Here is a 20,333-nt window from a genome sequence, read left to right on the forward strand (position 1 = left end):
TGTAAGTCGGCCTAATGACAGGACGTACCCCAAAAGCCATTTGATCCTGTACTATTTTCATAATTTGATTCCTCAACATGATGTTGGGGTCATATGGAATTTCTATAGGTTGGTTGATCAGTTGATTTGCTTGAGACCTGATATTTGGTCCTTGGTTGGCAACAAAGTTGCCTTGATTTGGGCCATTGTTACCATTAGCCTGAATATTTATTCCATCATTAACACGTGGGGCATTCTGTCCATTATTTAGGACATTGTTTCTTACATTTAGTTTACCCCCAAGTTAGCTGTACCATTACCACTATTCTGATTTGGCATTACACCATCCCCTGGTTTGAAGTAGAGGGACCAAAAGGTGGTTCTATCCCTTGATTTGGACTTAGAACTGGGAAATTATGTCCCACAATTGTCCTAGCTTGAAAGTAATATGCAAGAGGCACAACTGGCTGACAAATTTGGCCTACTAACTTATTCATTATTTCATTCAAAGTATTCAGTTGTTTGGTCATGTTGTCATAATGTGCATTCCCATTCTAGATAAATCTTTCCATATTATGAATATTTTGTAGATTTACCTGTTCAACGACATCCTGTGTGAGTTCTCCAAGTAATGCATGCATGGTTCGAGAACTCAACTCTATCATTGGTTCGTAACAACTGTGACTGCTCTGACTTTGTCCCTCTGTTCGTGGAGAGCTATGCTGCTCTTCATATCGCTCGATCACAGACTGGATTCCTCCCTGACTTGCTGCTTCCTTATCAGATTTGTGAGGCATATTGTTTCACCTTTTGTATCTTCAACACCAAACACCAATGTCCCACTGGGCGTGCCAAATTGTTTCGCGCGGGTAGTCGCTAACAATTAAAAAGGGATCAGACGATTGTGTAAGGAACAAATCTCTTGAGACAAAATCTCAAAAAAGGGTGTTTTATTGGCGATGATTTACAATTGGAACTAAACAGAATGCCTCCAAGGGGCGCAAACACATGAGTACTGAAAGAAATGTTTAAATTTAAACTAAGAAATTGAAATTATATATTCTCTGTTTGAGAGTATTTGATTCGGGAGTCCTTTCTCTCTATGTCATCTCTTCCTTTTATATTCCCTTGATGATTTTTTCATGACAAACCGCTTGGAAATTGCTTGATTGCTTTATAATTATCCACTTTCTTTATGGTGGCTAACTTGTCGTGGAATTGCCGTCTCTAACTGCTGCCACTACTCTTTATCGTTCAACCGCCTTCAACTGGGTTCCTTGAATCGTGAAATGTGATAAGGTTACTCAATAACTGCTTCAATAACTGCATTTCTGGATAACCATAACATTTTATGTTTGCCAAGATCCTGGACGATTCGAAGGTATGGGCAAGAACAGGGTCATCGCTCTGGGCAACTGTAAAACACTCCATTCGCTCAGATCTTGGGCGTCTTGCAAGTTTGGGCGATGATGTTACTGTGTTCGTGGGCTTCCACTGCATTCATTAATAACCCTGTCTGAGTCTTTATCCTGAATTGCCCAATTGGGTTTCATTCTTTGGGCTATTCGATTTGGGCTGCACTTTTAGTGTGCCAACAGTTATATAGAACAATTACCTTAATGAGCGACTATAAATAATATTACTCTTCAAATATAGGCTACTACATCATTAATTTTTCATATTCAGAAGTCTTTCTAAAATGAATTCATCTAAATGAAAGTTCAAAATTGATGTGAACAAAGCACACAAAATGTAATTATATACGTATAGAAACGTGCATAGATACTTTAAGCCCATTTCATAGGATTTTTGTTTCTTGTAAATTATTATTATTATTTTAAGTAATCTACAATAAATCAACTGACTCTAAAATTCTACTTCTAATCAAATGAAATGCTTTCTTGCAAGATCCCAATTTTTGGGTTTAGATAAATTGTAATTTGTCATAGTGATGGAAGAATTGAGCATCTTTTATGGCATTTGTCCAAGTTCAAAAATGGCCCACTAACATTAATGAAAGTGAAAATCACACCACATAACTGTTATTTTATTAATTTTCGAAGAATACTTGGCAACATTTTTTCCCCATAAATACTATAAAATTATAGTAAAAACAAAAACATAAAAATCCATCTAAATTGTACAAGGCGATAATTATGGTAGCTAATATTACTCCCTCCAAACACGCCCTATATCACGATTAACCAAAAACATAATCCCTAAAATTGTGCCTTTTCACGTTCCAAATCAAATCTTCTCCCATCAAACTCTCAAAAAATCCCAAATCCTTATCAAAGGCTGACCGTGAAACTATTTCATAACATTTTTCCAGAAATCATTTGCACTCAAACTGTAATTACCTTATGTAATAAGAAGTGGGCTTCAAGATTCACATGGATTATGACAACACACAAAAGCAATTCCAATTTGTGCTCCAAAAAGAGGAAGCACAACACAGTACAAACCACCAATATCGATGCTGATACAAGCCCTCCTCCATCACTAACCTTGTACCTCGTAGCGTGATGTGGGATTGGAGGTTGAAAGGTGTAGTGATTGAATAGATGTTGCAGAATGAAGTTAGATAATGACAGGATATTGGTGTGGATTATTTTTGCATCTCAGATTTTGATTAGTTTCTAAAGTCGATACTTTATGTTCAATGTTTTGGTATGCTAACTAGTATGCAATATCAATTTTTTTTTTGGAAGACACTGCAATGAATATATAATCATGTCATCGAGTGAAGCTAACTTTTGTAAATTCTAATGTTTTCTTTGGCAATTCAGGATGAGCAATGATGCAATCACATTTTACAGGATACTGTTGCGACTAATATTTGTATGGAAGATTTCGATTAATCTTTCAATGCTCTTCATATTCAATACTTTTATGTCCAGTCTTTGGTATGTGCACTCTTTTACAATTACATATTTTTAGCAAATAGGGCAATGATGCTACAGAGTGACACTATCTTAGTCGAACATGATGTTCTTGATTGACAATTCCGAACATACAATGTTGCAATGTATTATATACTACCAATGTTCTAAGACATTATCACTTTCAACCTTAATATCAAAAGCAACATCACCGATTGTAATCTCGAGTGACATATTACAAGGCAGTTGATCATTTAATTGTGGATCAGAGTTGACCTCAAGAGGTGGACTTTGAATTTTTGGCATGTAATAAGTGATTATTATTCTATAAAGCTAGTGGTAAAATCTCCACCATCGGCTCATTTTTAATCTCAAGATAAACGAGAAAGCTATTTAGCTAGGCATCTCATCTCTATCTTTCAAATTCAAGTAAAAGAAAACACCACAATCATGTGATATTTCGATGGGTGAGCTTCCAAATTCATACGTATTGTGTTGTGACAGACGCTCCAAGAGGAACCAACACCCCTGTCATCTCATTGTAAATGTACATATCATTTTCATCCCACCATCCACCATACTTTACAAAAATCGAAACCCCATCCATACTTGTGGTTCAAATAAAATGAAAAGTTTATTCAAAATGTCTGTAAAATGATGAACATATTATATTGTTTTATTACCAAGAGCATGATGTACAAAAGTTTCTTGACATCAATGGAAGAATTATTCTATGGGTACATAATATTGAACCCCCCTTCAATAGGGGGCCCGTGTGTCCAAAATACAGGCCCCCCTCCAATAGGGGGACCATCCATTTTGAACACCCTTATGTGCCCTCAATGAAAAAATATAATATACGTGTAGAAGACCAATGTCTCCAAAGAGATGCTTCTTGATCGAAGTATTTATCTCCCCATACATTTTTTTTTTTTTTTTGAATTAATGTCTGAATTTGAATTCAATTAATGGAAAGCGTAAATGTAACTGAATACAAATTACACCAGTTACAAAATGTGGGTTTTGTTATAAATTGGGAAGATAGCGCTTTCAAAGATAATTAACATTACAAGTAGTATTTTTTTTATAACATTACCACCACACAGTAAAGTGCGAAATAGTTTTTTGTATTGGGGTATATATATTTTTTTCCGTTAATCAAATATCAATTTATATTTAATCTTGAAGATCAGTTCGTCCACGCTTTTTTGTCAATTTCTTATCTAAAATAAATACATCAAAGAACTCTTAAGTCCATGTCAAATGAAATGGGCAGAAATGCTGCAATCAACGATGGTTCTTGATCTGGTTTCAGTTTTCAGTTCATCCAAACCAATTGTCCTCGTACAAAATTACCATCTCAATCTCGAACTTAGGCCCATCGCTTCTGTCAAAAACCTTAACGCCCCAAGTGTTAATAACCCATCGCGTTGCCAAGATCATATCTCTCTATGTCAAGCTGTAACTTTAATTATTTGAAATTCATTTCTGGCAGATTGTCAAAAAGATTATTTGACAAAATTTTTAAATATAAGTGCAAGCACAGAACTCGTTAAATACAGCATAATCAAAATTTAGCTTGCTCCGTCGATCGCAGGAACATTCGTTTCAACGAAGCTTTGATCAGGTATCGGTTGACAACTTCTCAAAAAACAGAAACACAACTTTCTGGAAATTCAGCAATTGTAACATACTGGACATCAAATTGAACCATAGTATTTTAGCTTTCTATTTGCATGGTCCCGTTACTTTATTGTGTTTGGTGGTGGGGGTGGGACTGCAAACAATTTCTGCAAGGTTTAGTTTACTGCTGAGTTTCTATGATACCACAATAGATGTACAATAGTGCATGGACACAGCACAGTGCCAATTCCGATTAATCCCAAGACGACCGTGAGGAAAAAACCAACCCGAACATAGATAATTAATCGAAAATTTACACTCTGAAGACATGTAAAGGAAATAGGGAATCCATAGGAAGAAACACGCTGCTGTGTTTTTTGTATCATACAGTATCCCTTAACAAAGGAGGCTGTTTTCCTCAGCTCAAGCTGGACGCAGTTTGTTGAACCTCATCATAGCTCCCCGACTCTTCATTATAAGAGTACCTACACGAAAAACAAATATGTGCAGCAATCAGAAATACACTACTCATCCCAACAAACGTACTTTTAATCTGCCACCACACAAGTGTTTCCCAATGCGGCCTGTGGGGCACAAAGCTAATCAGCACATTCATGTAACTTGGCAATTGCCATTCTATCTGACCCCAGATGGGGAGGATGGGAGTAAAAAAACAAGAATGGCGTTATATTTTCTCTGAATTCAAATAGCAAACTCGTTCCAAGTAAATTTCAGACTAAAACTTTCACCTGCAAGTCATGCCACTAGAGATCCAAGCACAATACAAATAGCTATGAAATTCATATTCAGATATGAGATCATTTTTCCATATTCTATCAATTCCACTTGCCAATCACAACTCAGCCAAACCATTGACAGATTGTAGAGAAACACAGTTATAGCTTAACACAAACATATACAAGATCAAAATCACATTTCAAAGCAGACGAACTCACTGAAAAACTATACATTAATGCAGCACGCATTGAACAAATATTATAAGTGCAAAGAAATCTGATATTTTCCAGTTAAATCTATATCGGGTGTTTGACTGTTCAGGAAAAGGTGTATCATCATCCAGGACAATAAAAATGACTGTTAGTTTGTAAAACTGGAAACTGTTTGGCCCTCATTCTTGCCAAATTTTAATGGTTGGAATAGTGTTTTTTGAAAAATGTATTGTTGAAAAAGAATGAAAAGTTTTATTTGCATGTAATATTATTTTATGGAAGATTGTGTAGTTGAAATAAGAGAGAGAAAAAGAATGAGAAGGAGAATGGGAGCCAAACGGGGGCTATATAAGAACTTTGGTAACAAATGCTCTACAAGCAAAACTTAACAAAAATTCCAAACAAACACATCCTTTTTAAGGTGAACCAGGAGCTGGCACTTGCTAAATCTCTTTATCAAATGGTGAACTCGTAAAGAGATAAAACAGGTGAGATGCTGACGATATCGAAAAACCATACCATCTTACACACCCTCAGCTTCTTATCAATACAAGTATTTCAATCTTTTCCACACATGAGCAAACTTTTGGTGCATCCATTAAAATCAGATTTATCAATAAAAAGAACAGTTGCGCCTACTCATTACTAAAAAGACCAGACAGAGACAGACAAGAAAAGAAAACACAGAATCACAACACAGTGGGCAAAGGTGCATGGATGTTTTATGCTTCAGGAGAGCAAAGCCCTTAGATATACAATGTTTATTCTTTCTAGGTTTGCACAGTAAACCATGACAATCAAGATACACAATAGTGTCATATACACAAGCAATACATTAAAGGATGTCAAAAAATAGATAAGCATCTAAAGAGATCACCTTACTCGCACAAACAGCTAGCTCACTTGATTGCATTAGAACTAAAGTTTTGCTTTTCCCGATTTTTTATTTCAGTTAGATACTATTGGATAAAATATGTAGTACAAAAACCACAACTGTTCAAACATAAGGCCCTTCTAAAACAGTTAAATGCGTCGTGTGGATAAAGATAAGTTTTACGGGAATGTTTTGTTACCACTGTCCTGATGCTGCACTGCAATATAGCCCCGAAGAAGGGTCATAGTAGTAACCCAAACTGCTGCTATAGTAGTAACTGACATACAAAGTGTAAGCAGATATTAGATTATTGAGTATAGTGAAGAAAAAATCATGCCAATTTTTCACTCTCCATAAAGCCAAAATTCCGAATGAGGTATTGGAAATCTGGTAGGGAGGTTTTTATTTTCTGCAATTATACAACAATAGAATCAAACAATAATACATATAAGAAATGTAAGTGCCTTGTGATCTCTCTTACGGTTTGATCAAACCGAACATATCTAAATTTCTTTAGTGGTAGTAATGGCAAATCATGTTAAAAAATATGTGCAATAATGAGTATCTATTGTCCGGTAACAAACATGTACTATTTTTGTTAAATGGTCTCTAAGGGTTGAAAAAGAAAATATCTTATTCCTACAGAAGGAACACTAGTAGAAACAGTGGGAGTAGTAACTTTAATTCTTCTTATTCAGGAAGCAACAAAATTGGCATAAGAGCATATCCAAGAATCTCTAGATGCAAGATGCCCTCTAATTTAGAGAGTAAATACGTAAAAATAAGCTCCAAGAGGCTCCATTTTAACTTTTAAAAATAGAAAGTGGTTCTCTTACTTTATAATAATTGCATTTAATAAGTTATAGATTTCAATACTCTATTTTCTCAAATTATTCAAACCATATTTGAATTGATTGGCCATTGACATCTAAAAATGAGCGAAATCCAATAAAGGTTTATTGAAAAAGTAAAATAAAAAGCCAAAATAAAAAACATTGTTGGAGTGTTTAAAAGAATTTACTCTGTGCATTTAAAGGTGTACACTATCACATATAAGATGCTCTTTAAATAAAGTCTCTTAGAGATGCTCTAAAGCGATCGTGTATGCCTTGCCAAAATGGTTAAAAGGTGAAGACATGTACCCAGAAGACTCGTCATATACATAATCATTCTGCAGATCTCCACCTGCATTACCAATATGTTGCAAGTTATATGACGTAGCTAAATTCCAAATTTAGAGCTTCAAATGCTAGTGTAGTGCTTACCTTCAGAAGGCTGAACAGAAACAGATTCACTCCCATCAAGGGCTGGATTTACAGAAGTATTTACATCATCTTCCGCGAACATGTCAAAAGCATCATCACCATCATCTGTGGTGGTAGAAATGCTAAACTTTGAAGCACCCGTGTCGACATTAGATGGCATAAAAGATGGCCTAATCATGTCAGCCCCATTTGGAACTGCGTCTTCATTAAAAATATCATAAGACACTTCCTGTCGAGAACTCATGGAGGTACCCTGCATCCTTGCCTGAGCTAACTTTTCATAACCCTCTAAAGATCAATAAAATAAACAATCAGGAGGAGCCAAAGCTTATATAAACCGCTGACAGATTTGGAAAGCTATAGAGTAGCCTCTATGAAAAATCAAAAGATATTAAATTGTTTGGGAACCTCCTCAATCTAAATATCCTATTTGACTTGTGCATCACATTTTCAGAAGGGAAGAAGACTCTTGACATCTTTTCACTTTTACCTATGAAAGTTTCCACCGTTGTGAACTTCATTAATAGCTAATCTAGAAAAATGATTAAAACTTCTTAAGTTTTCACTGTTGTGAACTTCATTTATAGCTAATCTAGAAAAACGAATTAAAACGTCTTCCCATTTTTGTGTTTCCACAAGCTTGAAATATCCTACAAGAGAAAGGATGCCATCCAATTTGAAATGCAGAGTGAATTAAGATACTTCGACTGTTTGACATTAATATTTGTCCTTCTCATTTTTTGAGATAGACTCAAAGAAATAAAGCTCCAAAAAGGAAAACCTATACCCCAAACCCTTTCTAAGAGTAATAAAAATGATGTAGATTATGAAGACTAGAATGAAAAAATATACGAGAAGGATAAGAAGCACCATGTTGAAAGATAAACACGAAGAGGAACTTATTGAAGAAAAGATGGAAAAACAGCTGTAAGATAGACCTGCTTCACGCTGGAAACTTTCTTGTTTTTCATCATACACATCTGCAAAACAAATATATATTGTCAAAAAAAGGATTATTGTAACAGATCAGGATCTATGTTTCAGCTAGATTATCTCAAATATTGAAGGAGACACTCAACCGTAATCCCCACTCTCCATCAGTTTCATAGCATCGTCAGTTAGCTGATCAAACAGCAGTTTAGTTTCTGCGGACATCTTCTGCTTCTTGTTACCTGAGGTTCCTTTCAATCTCCTTAAAGCTTGCAAAACCTTGCAAAAGAATAACGGCTTATGAGGGAGACTCAAAAAATATTCACACAATTCAATTGCAACATAGTACTGGAAAAATGCAGCAGTTTCAGATCAGAACATATTAGCCATTAAAATATGTTAATTTACCATTTCTGTGTGATAAGTGATGAATTTTTCAATAATTAACCTCTGGAACTAGCTTGCCCCCTCCAGGGGGATGGGACGGTGGGGGAATTCTAAATGTTATGTCATTACCGTACTTGGTGTGAACATTGCTTTACAAACCTATGTACCTTGGATCAGCAATCATATTGGTTATGAATTTTAATCCTCATATTTATGTTATACAGATAAGTTAAAGGATTATATTGCAAAAGAAAAATGCAAAGGATACAAAATAATATGATCTCAAAAGGTAAGCCATGAAAATTATACAAAATAATTCTAAGGAAGCTACTAACTACAACTTTTTCATATTGAAGTGAAAACTGAAGAAGCAGTCGATCAAAGAGAGAAAATAAAGATTAAGGATCAAAGGACAACCTAAGCAGACAAAAAATAATAATAATAATAATAAGGAGAAAAAAGAATGACGTTCATGATAAGCAGCGACAATCATATTGAAAGATTACCGTTTCTCCAGGCTCGAGAACATTAGCAATCCGCCTCTTTATTTTTGCAAGTTCTTCGGAGGTAAGGTCACGAGATTCTTCATCATTAGTAGTTGGAATAGAACTTTTCTCAGTATACTTTTCATAGACATCAACACTATCAAGCCACGCATCCTGCAAAACTTTACATAAGAATCTTGGATTTGCTAAATCATCACATTGTAATTTAAATTCGCTACCTTGATCTGATTTTCATTCACGTACTCGACGTAATTTCCATTAGCATCAAAGTATCCTTCTTCTCTTTCTTTATCCAGATTAAAAGGATCTATCTGGACGCCCTCCTCAACAAATGTTTCATTATCCTGCCAAAAGTAACCCCCTATCATTCTGTGTGTTTCTATGATCAATCTAGTAAGAAAATCATAATCACACTAAAAGTGGGAAGTGTTTATACTTTCATACAGTTCCCTTCCCACCCCAAACAAATGCCAAAAAGCCAGACAAATAAGAGTCGTAAGAAACTTAATCAGCTACCAAAAGATGTTCAAAATCACATAAAACAGAAAATACATTAATCTGAGCTACATGTACCGATATGATGGTACTTCCTAAAAGTCGAGGCTGAAACACATTCTAACGGTTAACACTGAGGTTGCAAGCAACCAATCAAAAAAAATTGCCCACAACAAAACAATTCAATTGGAGTGTTTTGTAATAGAGATTCTACAACCCAGACAGGCCTATTATATATGTTCAGCTCACAAAGTCCATTTAATAAAGACAAATAATTTAAAATTTTACTGGAGGTTTTAATAAGTAGATCCAGGATCCGCTCCAAAATACTGGCAAATTTATTCAAGGGAAAAACTTCTATTCTTTGTTCTTTTGTAAGTAACTGATCCCAGCACAATAAAAGCATCCATCACAAGTTGGTGAGATCGGGAATAAACTACCACTCATATTTTGAGAAAAAATGGATCAACCTTCATCGAAAAACTTGGGGGAGAGAAGCCTGTGGATATTGCAAAGCTTTGATTTTTTTTTTTTTTTATGAGAATGAACCAACTCCACTTTTTTGAAGAATGCATCAAATAAAACACTTGTTCGATCTCATCCATGGACTGAAGGTACTATGCTAAGAATAAATTTATGCACACAACTCAAATGCAACACCTTCATAGGGATTTGCTCAAGTGTCTCCCTTTATATTTATATTTATATTTATTTATTTAGAGAGAGAGAAAGAAAGAACGAAATAGACATCCGTATGGGTCATTTTGGGTATACTATTAATAAGAAATTAATACAAGACATCCATAAGCAGCCCTACAAATTTCTAAAAAATAGAACTTATCATACCGTATAATGGACTTCGGCTTTCTTTATGTCAGGGAGGAAATCTCTGTTTTCATCATCAAGAAGTTCCTCTGCAATCTCATTCCGCCGTATCGTACGCTCTTTGGCAGCAAGCCGTGGGTCACTCCAGTTAGGAACATCTTTACTAGGTGAATCCTCAAATACATAATCTCCCGACTTCACCTTCTTCCCTTTCGGAAACCTCACCCTCTTTTCCCTGAATGTATAATTGAAGAGACACAAACTACATAAGCCAAACTAACAACACACAAGTGGAATCGCTTCATTGAGAATTCAATGCAAAACAAAGTACATATCCATTCGCAAATACTTAATTTTGCTTATACATATACCTTTTGAGTACCTAATGTACTTATATTTTGACTTGCTACAATAATCACATGGAGAAAATGAACCCAATAATTTCAGCAAAATTTAAAAGTAAAAAACAAAACCATGTTTATTCTCTAATTCCCTTTTATACCGAATGTATTTGTTTAATTAGAAACATTACCACCAATATACTGTATTCCTACACATATACAGGTGTATGTACAAACCCTAACTACGTTTTTCAAGAATCAATATTACTCAACAAGCCAAATAGTCAAAAATTAGGATTAAAAATTGTAAATGATTCGACAAACACATAAAAACCTAGAGAGAGAGAGAGAGAGTTACGAAGGGGGTTTGTTGGACTCGGGGTCTTCAACAAAGGGGCGCTTAAGGTTGGTTCGCGACATCCCTCCTTCCATTTTCTGATTTGCCTTTGCTTCTGTGTGTGTTTTTCCTTTTTTATTTGAAGAATTAATGGATTTGTTTTGGTAAGAGATGGTGGCGGTCAGGGTCAGTGCCACGAGTATGGATGATTACGAGTTTTGTATTTCGTTTATTTTTTAATTTTTAAAGATATAGGGACCAATATGTAAGAAATTAAATTCAAATTCCGCAAGGACATTAACTCCTTGATTCCTTTTTTTTTTTTTTATGAAAAATATATTTTCAAATAGTGAGTTTTTAAATAATGTGTAGTTAAAAAATTAAAAATATATATATTTTACGTATGAAATTAATGTACGGGAGAATATGTAATTAAAAATGAATTTTTGAAAAATTAAAAACAAACCTATGCCAAGTTTAGCGACCTAAATAGGGCACAAACGTAAGCTAGTTCATGATAAAATAATTTTTTTTTTTAAGTTTTGATAAAAATTAGTTGCATGTATAATTAAAAATTTGAATGTCATAAATTGATAAAAAAAATTTTAAAAAAAAATATCATAGAGCCTGTTTGAGAGTGATTTTGAGAATTAATTTTTTGACCATTAAAAGAAAAGTAAGATCCACCTGTAAAAGAAGAAATCAAATATGATAGTTGGAATAGTGAAATAACGATAAAAAAAATCAATTTTTTAAGGAAAAAATACTCCCAAACAGGCTCATAATGCGGACAAACAGGGGAGAAGCACGTTTTAACTCAATTTTACTTTCTTATTATTATTTTTTTCTCTTTTCTTCTCTATTTTATAAATTTTTTTTAATTTAGATAAAAATATGGATTAATTAACCGACTAGACAATATGTCGAGCACCAAAGTTGAAAAATCATATGGATTTATTATAATTTCAAAAGTCAGCTGTATCTTAAAATCTTTTATATTTTAAAAAAAAATTACAATGTAAGTAATTTTTTTTTATGCGAATGTAAATTTATTTACCTTATGGATTTTCTATAATTTTTGACATGTTCATAAAGAATCCCTACATTTAATAAATTACAATGATTATAACTTACGACGTTACTTTACATTTAAATCGTAACTTGTTACGATGTATATAGTTTCTTTCAAATTGTAATTTACATTATGTCCTCATTTGGCTTCCATTATTTCCAATTAAATTATAATTTTTTTTTACTATTTTCTTATCGATCACACATTCTCCAATAAAATAATATAACAAGTAAACTAAAAAAATTTCCTTTTTTATAATCGCTCATCTATAATATATTAAAATATCACATCAAAGGAAAATCATTTTTTGGACGATTTTAACTCTACTAGATTCAATTATTTCAATAATACCTTACTTTTCATTTTTCGATATGTAATAAATACTACAAAATTATTGTCATTTATAAAATTTGTGATATTAATTCTCAATTAATTAACATTCACATTAATCTAGATTTAATGAATTTTCACTTGATGAATCTTAAATTATATGAATTTAGAGTTATTGTCGATGAATTTATTTATATTCATGATTCAAAAAATTTTAATAGGTGTTTAAATATATGTAATGTATCAAATGTAATATAAAAAGATTGCTCAAATATTTCATCATTACAAAAAATTTGAATAATATAAATTAAGTTTTGAAAGTATAATTTATATACAAATTTCTTTTCTTAAATTTCTATGATAAATTTTATCGTCTTTAAACGTCCGAGATTCATCAAATTCTCAAATAAATTGGTATCAAATATTTCTTTTACATCATTTATAAAGTATTTTAAAATAACATCCAATGCACGTTCAACTTTGACTAGTTATCCAAAAAATCATTATTCCACTCATTATGCTCCCGTTTGTTTCTCATTTTATGAAGAATGAAAATGAAAAATATAACCGTTACGAGCTCCACACTAGAAATAAAAATTCAAATTTGGTGACTTGATGTGATAGATAACGATCATATTTTTCATTTTAATGAGGAGAGAATGTGAACCAAATAGAGGCTATAATGTAAAATAAAGAGAGCCAACTGGGCGCATTTGTGTTATCATTATTAGAATATGTGTAATTCTTTTAAATTGTAACTTTCGAAGTTCCCACTAGTTGTCACTAGTTGCCACCTATATCCACCATTGTCGCCATGCCACGCCGCCATCGGCACCATATTTACACCACAAAACCACACCAGATATGCACCACCACCACAAACTCATCAGCGTTATATGCAGATAGGATTTTTCAGGTGACTAGAGAATTATGTCATAAATCCGTTAAAATAAATAAATAAATAAAAAGAGACCATTGAATGGCTTTTGAAACATGCCGAACCGCCCATTACAAGTAGGATTGTAGCTAATTGTACACTTCTTTACGTAGTAGTGACACTACCATTTGAGATCTGCCGCCCCACCGGCCGAGTTTCATCACCATACACCATCACTAAAACCACCCTCACTTCAACCACCACAAATCAAGAAGGAAACAAACTCTCCGTCGCCAATCGATCTTAACAAAAAGGAGAAAATTCCCAAAAAGTGGGTCGGGATTCAGGGTGGGAGATATCTTGGAAAATAATTTGATTTCAAGATTTCAATTTTTGAAAACAAAAATCATGTACGGCCTAATTTCCTCTAAAAATACAAATTTTAATGTTACATATTAAACCGAGGAACCATTTACTTTGGAAGGTTGCAGTTCTTCAACTGTTTTGTGTAAGAAATTACCCCATAATCAGGCCAAACTCAAAATTTCTACTACAGCAAATTAGGCCAGTCAGTGATTTCGGAGAATCAATGATGAAATTCCGATTTTCATCTATCGATATTCATTTCACTGTATTTATACATTGCAATAAAGAGGAATTAGACTGGAAAAAATAAAAATCAAAAGTAATAAATCAAAAATTGACATGATATAAAGTGAAAATATACTATAACAATCTGCAATAATATGTTACCAAACATGCTATAAATGATCGAGAAAATAGCGAGGAAGACTACGTACCAAAGAATCTGCTACCATGAACGAAGGGGGTGGGGTTTAAGTTAACTAACATAGATGAATTTATTTTGAGGATGTATCAATTCCTCGAAAGTTTTTGATATGATCATTATGTGGAATTACAAAATATACACAAGTTCGTGTTTAATTTTTGAGGGAATAAACATGATAATGTAGAATTCACAAAAACAGGGACTTAGCTCTTTGTAGAAATTGACTCTTTGCCACCAATTGTCTGAATTATAGCTTCAAGAAGTTTGATTTCTTTATCACGCTTGGAAATTTCATCTTGCTTTGCACGTAACTCTTCCATGTGCAGTTCGAATACTTCTGCAAGTCACAAGCAATACATTACTCGATAAATAAGAGGAAAAACTTCAGCAGAGTTACAGCAACTGCTAAGTTTAGTTCTTTAACATACACGGTAGGCACGGGGTCTCTGCAAGGCTCTACAGTATTACTTTGGCAATATTGAATTCATATGGCTATCAACTATAAATTTTCAACTTAGACTGACAATTAGTTGGCGTGCGGTACAAGAATTGTGCCCCTCATCCAGCCATTACATTCCATTATGCTGACTATTAATCATAGGACATGCCTCTTTCCTTAATTGGCGCCTAGGAGCAGGTGGATTTATAAACAAACATTAAGCCAAATAGATTTCACCGATTTCAGTTAACCAGGCTAGAATAATGATGATCGAGTAATGCAGGAGGGTATGCCCAAGAACTTCAGTTAAAAGTCTGGTTCAATTTTCTGTGAGTACAAGGAAAGCACCTATGTTTGCCAAATGACAATCCATATCAGATAAAGTGCCCTTTTTTGGAATTTGGACTACCATTAGTAAGACCCAACCAGAAAAGATGACGTATAACCCATTGTCATTTGTGAAATAAATAGGAACACAATATAATTAGGCACTCTGATGGATAGGCTAAAACCATATTTAGCAAACCCAACCCGATTATCAACCCGAAAAAATCATCGGGTCACCGAGTGAATATTTCAACCGGTGGGTCATTGCTAGATTGTAATTTTAAAAAACAAAGTAACAACCATTTTGCTAAATCGAATTCGCTCACATTTATTACAAAGGTTTGCAGTTGCTAAAATGGTCGAGGAAGTGATATTTCATGCTGAAAGCCCACGTTCGAATCTCTGCCATTTCAAATTAAACATAAAATTTAGCACTGCAGCACTTTGGTAACCAACCTATTCCAGTTTCCCCTTAAACCCGTCCGAACCGGACTGTTATTGAATGGTATAGCTGGTTCTTGACCGGTTCCTTTGCTGACTTGAACAATTAATGCACCCAGATACGACCAATATACGGTTCACGGGCCGAACTTGACTGTCCAGACCGGTTTCAATAACTATGGCCAAAACTCAATTTGGAAAGGGCTATAATCCCTCTCCAGATGCTTAAAGCCTGCTCTGCTATCTGAAATCAAGTTATTCTTGACCTTCAAATATAGGAGCTGAGTAGGATCATTTAACCCATCATACAACACTGTTTGACGGGATTGAAGGCTAGAAACCTTCTGCTTTCAAGTGAGAGTTGTGGAAATGACTAATGAATTTAATGTAAGCATATTTTTCTAGTAATTAACGCATGTTCATATGTGAGAAACAGGGTTTTAGTATCTCACAAGAAAAAACCAATCTACCAAATAAAAGGTCAATATCCCCTTTGGGCAGAATTTTATAGAAAAAATTATAAAGCTTGATTATATATCTAACTTTTGAGAGAAGTCTATAAGTTGTAATAAACTGGTCACTTTGGTGGCTAATATTCATCTCAACTTATGAAACTTTTTCAAATGAAATATTTGTGTTCGAGTTCACAGGGAAATTGTTTATGCTCTTAAATCATAGCTAAAATAATAGGATAAACTACAAAATTCTATGAACTATGGTATACAGCAGTCAAGCAATCTTCTTTTGTTAATAGGTTCTCCTACATTCAAATATTTACAAAGCTAAAAGCTCACTGGCCAGTTCGCATTAGTTATCTACCAAGGTCTGGAGATTAAAACCGGATATCTGCATTTAGTAGCATGCATGTCAAATATTACTGACAAAACATGCTAAAGCATTAAATCCAGATTTAAAATGATGATCCAAGCATGGTTTTGAACCTAGCAGCTTAAACAAGAAAAACAAGTGTGTGTGTGTGTGTGGAAGCTCTAACACCACATGCAAGCTAAATAGAACATTATGAAAGATTTATGATCATGTAATACAGTCGTAACAAGAAAGAATGGGCTTGCAGTGTTGAAGATAAATATTTAAATTATATAAATGGGGCCCTATCTAATAGCTTAACTTTTTAGGTCAAGTGGTTCGACATACAGTGAACGTCCACTGGAGATCTTATACTACTCTTAACAGTATACGTTGTGGAAACTACAGAAGAAACTGATAAAAAAAGGTGTATAAATCCTCCAATCCACAAGACTCAGATATAAAGATGTTTCAAGCAACTTAAGCCTTTGTGCTAGTCAGATCATGAATCACACAGGAAGTAGGATTGTGGAACCGAGCATATGAACATGATGAATCCAAAGAAGGATAAGCTTCTTATAAATTGGATAAAGGCTATATTTAAACCATATATTTCCTAGATAATAAGTTAAAATTTTAGTTATATATGACACATCTGCAGATAAGATATATGTCAATTTCTCTAAAATTTCACCTTATACTAATAAACCTCCTAGGCACATCACATGATAGATTCTTTTTTATGTTTTAATTTAATAATAAAACCAATGCCAATAAAGATCACATTAAGTCTTAATTTGCAGGCATTTCAATCGCAGAACTTATTAACATAAAATCTTGGAATATCAACCCTTGGCTGTTGGGGGTTAACATCCCTATTTTTATTAGTTCAATGACCTTATTATGGATAACGATAACTTTAACACGAATGAATTAGCGTTCAGGTGCCAATGCTTTCCATGACATAAGCTGGAAGTACTGGGCATAAGCATCATATTCGGTAGATGTAGTAACATGCGGTATTATTAACTGGTAGCCTTACGGGATAGGAGACAAAGTACACATACTCGTAGTGTTTTCAAGCTCTCTTGTGATCTCTTGGGCGCGTAATTCGGAAGCCTTCTTTGCTGCCTCAGCTTGACGTTTTTCAGTACGTGCATGAGCAGCAGCTGAAATGGCAGAGTCTAGTTCTCTTTCTAAAGTCTCTACTCTTTGTTCAAGAACCTGCAGTGACATGAAATTTAGTTTAGCCAGTCCTTTGATACTCTATCATTACTTTGAACACTTCACACACTGTAATATGAAAAGCAAATGCACACTGTACGATGAATTTCAACATGATTCATCAGGTTTTTTCTGCTGTTTCTCTACCCATTCCGAATAGGTAATAATATGCAGTACGAACAGCACAGTTGAAGGATATGGTAATTCTCAGCAAGATTCTTCAGGATTAAAATTGAAAAATGGAGTCAATCCCAATAAGACAATCTTAATATGCAGTTAAGCACAAAAATATGCACAACAATAAGCTAAGCCTTGTCTCTGACTCCAGGACTTTGTATTTTCCCTCTAGTATTATTCTATCCATTTTTTAGATTGTAAATACAATAAACCAAAGATGAAAGTATTCATAGAATAAGGTATTCCAACCTAAAATAAATTTTGATAGTTATGAAAATGTAGAAATATATTTCATATTTGTAACCCTTCAAAAGTAAATGTTCCTAAGATGATATAATTAACAAGGATTAAGTGGCTTTTAATGATGTCGAGATTAGTGACCCTTGAAGGATTTTCCATCCAATCAATACGAATTCGTGGAATAAGCTCTGATAATTTAAGAATATGCTCCATGTCTCCATTCAACAAATTACATATGAAGCCTTACTTTCACATTTTGAAGCTATAGAGGCTTATATCCTTGCATCTACTCAAAAATATTATTCTTATAGAAATCGCTATGAACTCCACATCAAAATGAATAACGAACAAACATTTAGGATATCCACTTCTCAACCTAGTAACCGTTAAATGAACAAAGCAATCAAACCCTAGCTGACACCAGCTCCCAATACTCAGTTAAATCCAATCTGATTAATGATGATAGCATTATTTTATTATTTTATTGATTGCACAATACTTGGAGCATAAACTGAAACAACATGTAGCTAAAAAGAAAGTTATTAAATCGTTAGAACCACATAAAAAACTTACTCGGATTATCAAACAGATCATTCGCCATCCATATACACTCCACTCCTTTCCTACGCTACATGTGCAAGACTCCTTTATGCATTATTTTCGAATTACCACAGAACTCAAGCAAAGGAAACTATGATTTTACTCAGCTTTGCACAAGTAATATCAACCATATCCACTAAAAATGCAGCACTTCAAGAAAATTGAATGGTCAAATCAATCAATATCAACAAAATCAAAGACTCCAGGACATTTCCTGCACAAATAAATCATGCTTAATTGACATAGTTCAAGAAACGAAGAAGATGTCTATCTAATCAAACAACAAACAAATACAAGTTTAACCACTATCCCAATATTGAATTTAATCAAGCATTGCACGAAATTATACTCAATAAAATAATCAACTAGAAAGCAATGCCAAAATAGATCAACCAACATCCATAGCTCCAAAGAAAAATCCAGGAAAAACCTACGTAAAAAATCAAGCAAACAATGCATAAAATCAAGAATTCAGTGAAAATTAAGTGCATTAAACTCGAATTATTATTGCAGACTACAAAAAAAAAAAAAAAAAAAAAAAAAAAAAAAAAAAAAAAAAAAAGCAATTAAATCACCCTTTGACCTATATCCAAGGCTAAAAAAAATCCAAAACCCAGACAACAGAATCAATCAAACATGGCATAAAATTCAGTAATTAAGTCAAATAAGTCCATTGTACTCAACTAATAATGATGGATTATAAATCCAAGATACGCGTAATAAACCTATAATCTTAGTTTTAATAAATTGTAATCCAAATACAGAAATGATCAAATAAAGCTTAACAAAGATAACTGTGAAATTTATACAAATGCCCAGCTAAAGCACCCATTGACCAATATAGTTAGCGAAAATATACGATCAGAAACTCGGATCAAAGCAATCAAACATTAAACTTCAAATGCATCAAAATCAAAGCGGTTATTCTACCTTGATGGTACGGGCTTGTTCAGAGGTTAGAGAGGCCCTCGCAAAGGTCTCATCGTCGACGTAAACAGCTTTCGTCGTTAGTAATTTTTGGAGGGATTCAAGATTCGAAGCCATTTCGGTGAGATTCGAGATCGCTGCAGTCCATCTCTCGCTCCCCTTCCCCTTCTCTTTCTCTCTCTCCTCCATAGATTTTCTCCTATATTTTCCAAGTTCTATTCATTGTTCGTGTAAACGAGAATCTAAAGACGGCAACATTAAAATGGACAAAGAGGTGAAATTTGCAGATATGATCCTCAAACATTCAGAAATAAAGCACATAGGTCCCAGTCTTTTTTATAGCCTTTAAGTTCCCAAAGTTTTTGGTCCTATTTTCCAATACTCGTCTTCAATCTCTTATATTCTCTTAAAATATTGATTTTATACACGAGTCTATAATTTTGTCCTACTTTTTAGCCACACATTTTTAAAAAATAAATTTTTTACAAAATATATTCTAAAAAAATCTACCAAATAGGGATATATTCCATGTTTACTTTTGGGGGAATGGATCCTTCGCACTGAATCGGATAAAAAAATAACTCTCAAATAAGTCAACATGTGAAAGGTAAATAGATATTTGACTAAAAATAAATTGATTGTTTTGTTTAGCAGAACCAATGCCAACAAAAAGTGTGATCAAAATTTT

At 33.8% G+C, this 20,333-nt stretch overlaps 2 protein-coding genes across 2 annotated transcripts; both read right to left on the minus strand.

The window, feature by feature from the left end:
- Positions 1-4,512: 4,512 nt before the first annotated feature.
- LOC111411732 (CD2 antigen cytoplasmic tail-binding protein 2-like) lies at positions 4,513-11,595 on the minus strand. Its single transcript, XM_023042314.1, has 10 exons — positions 11,416-11,595; positions 10,738-10,951; positions 9,615-9,740; positions 9,397-9,549; positions 8,653-8,782; positions 8,512-8,553; positions 7,574-7,861; positions 7,451-7,493; positions 6,508-6,585; positions 4,513-4,969 (listed from the first exon to the last, which is right to left on the minus strand). Exons 1-10 carry the CDS (start codon positions 11,487-11,489, stop codon positions 4,903-4,905), a joined length of 1,215 nt encoding a protein of 404 aa, XP_022898082.1. The 5' UTR covers positions 11,490-11,595; the 3' UTR covers positions 4,513-4,902.
- Positions 11,596-14,362: 2,767 nt separating this feature from the next.
- On the minus strand, positions 14,363-19,895 carry LOC111411733. The gene is made up of 3 exons (XM_023042315.1): positions 19,649-19,895; positions 17,545-17,701; positions 14,363-14,800 (listed from the first exon to the last, which is right to left on the minus strand). Exons 1-3 carry the CDS (start codon positions 19,832-19,834, stop codon positions 14,667-14,669), a joined length of 477 nt encoding a protein of 158 aa, XP_022898083.1. The 5' UTR covers positions 19,835-19,895; the 3' UTR covers positions 14,363-14,666.
- Between the last annotated feature and the right edge of the window lie 438 nt (positions 19,896-20,333).

Source organism: Olea europaea, chromosome 16, assembly GCF_002742605.1.
Source record: "Olea europaea var. sylvestris chromosome 16, O_europaea_v1, whole genome shotgun sequence".
Lineage (NCBI taxonomy): Eukaryota > Viridiplantae > Streptophyta > Magnoliopsida > Lamiales > Oleaceae > Olea > Olea europaea.

Coding starts and splice junctions, on each gene's coding strand:
- LOC111411733 (XM_023042315.1), bottom strand. CDS start 19,834: ATGGAGGAGAGAGAGAAAGAGAAGGGGAAGGGGAGCGAGAGATGGACT. Junction 17,702..19,648: donor AACAAGCCCGTACCATCAAG/GTAGAATAACCG, acceptor ATGTCACTGCAG/GTTCTTGAACAAAGAGTAGA. Junction 14,801..17,544: donor AGAGCTTGAAAACACTACGA/GTATGTGTACTT, acceptor TGTGACTTGCAG/AAGTATTCGAACTGCACATG.
- LOC111411732 (XM_023042314.1), bottom strand. CDS start 11,489: ATGGAAGGAGGGATGTCGCGAACCAACCTTAAGCGCCCCTTTGTTGAA. Junction 8,554..8,652: donor GATGGAGAGTGGGGATTACG/GTTGAGTGTCTC, acceptor TTTGTTTTGCAG/ATGTGTATGATGAAAAACAA. Junction 6,586..7,450: donor GTATATGACGAGTCTTCTGG/GTACATGTCTTC, acceptor TTTGTATGTCAG/TTACTACTATAGCAGCAGTT.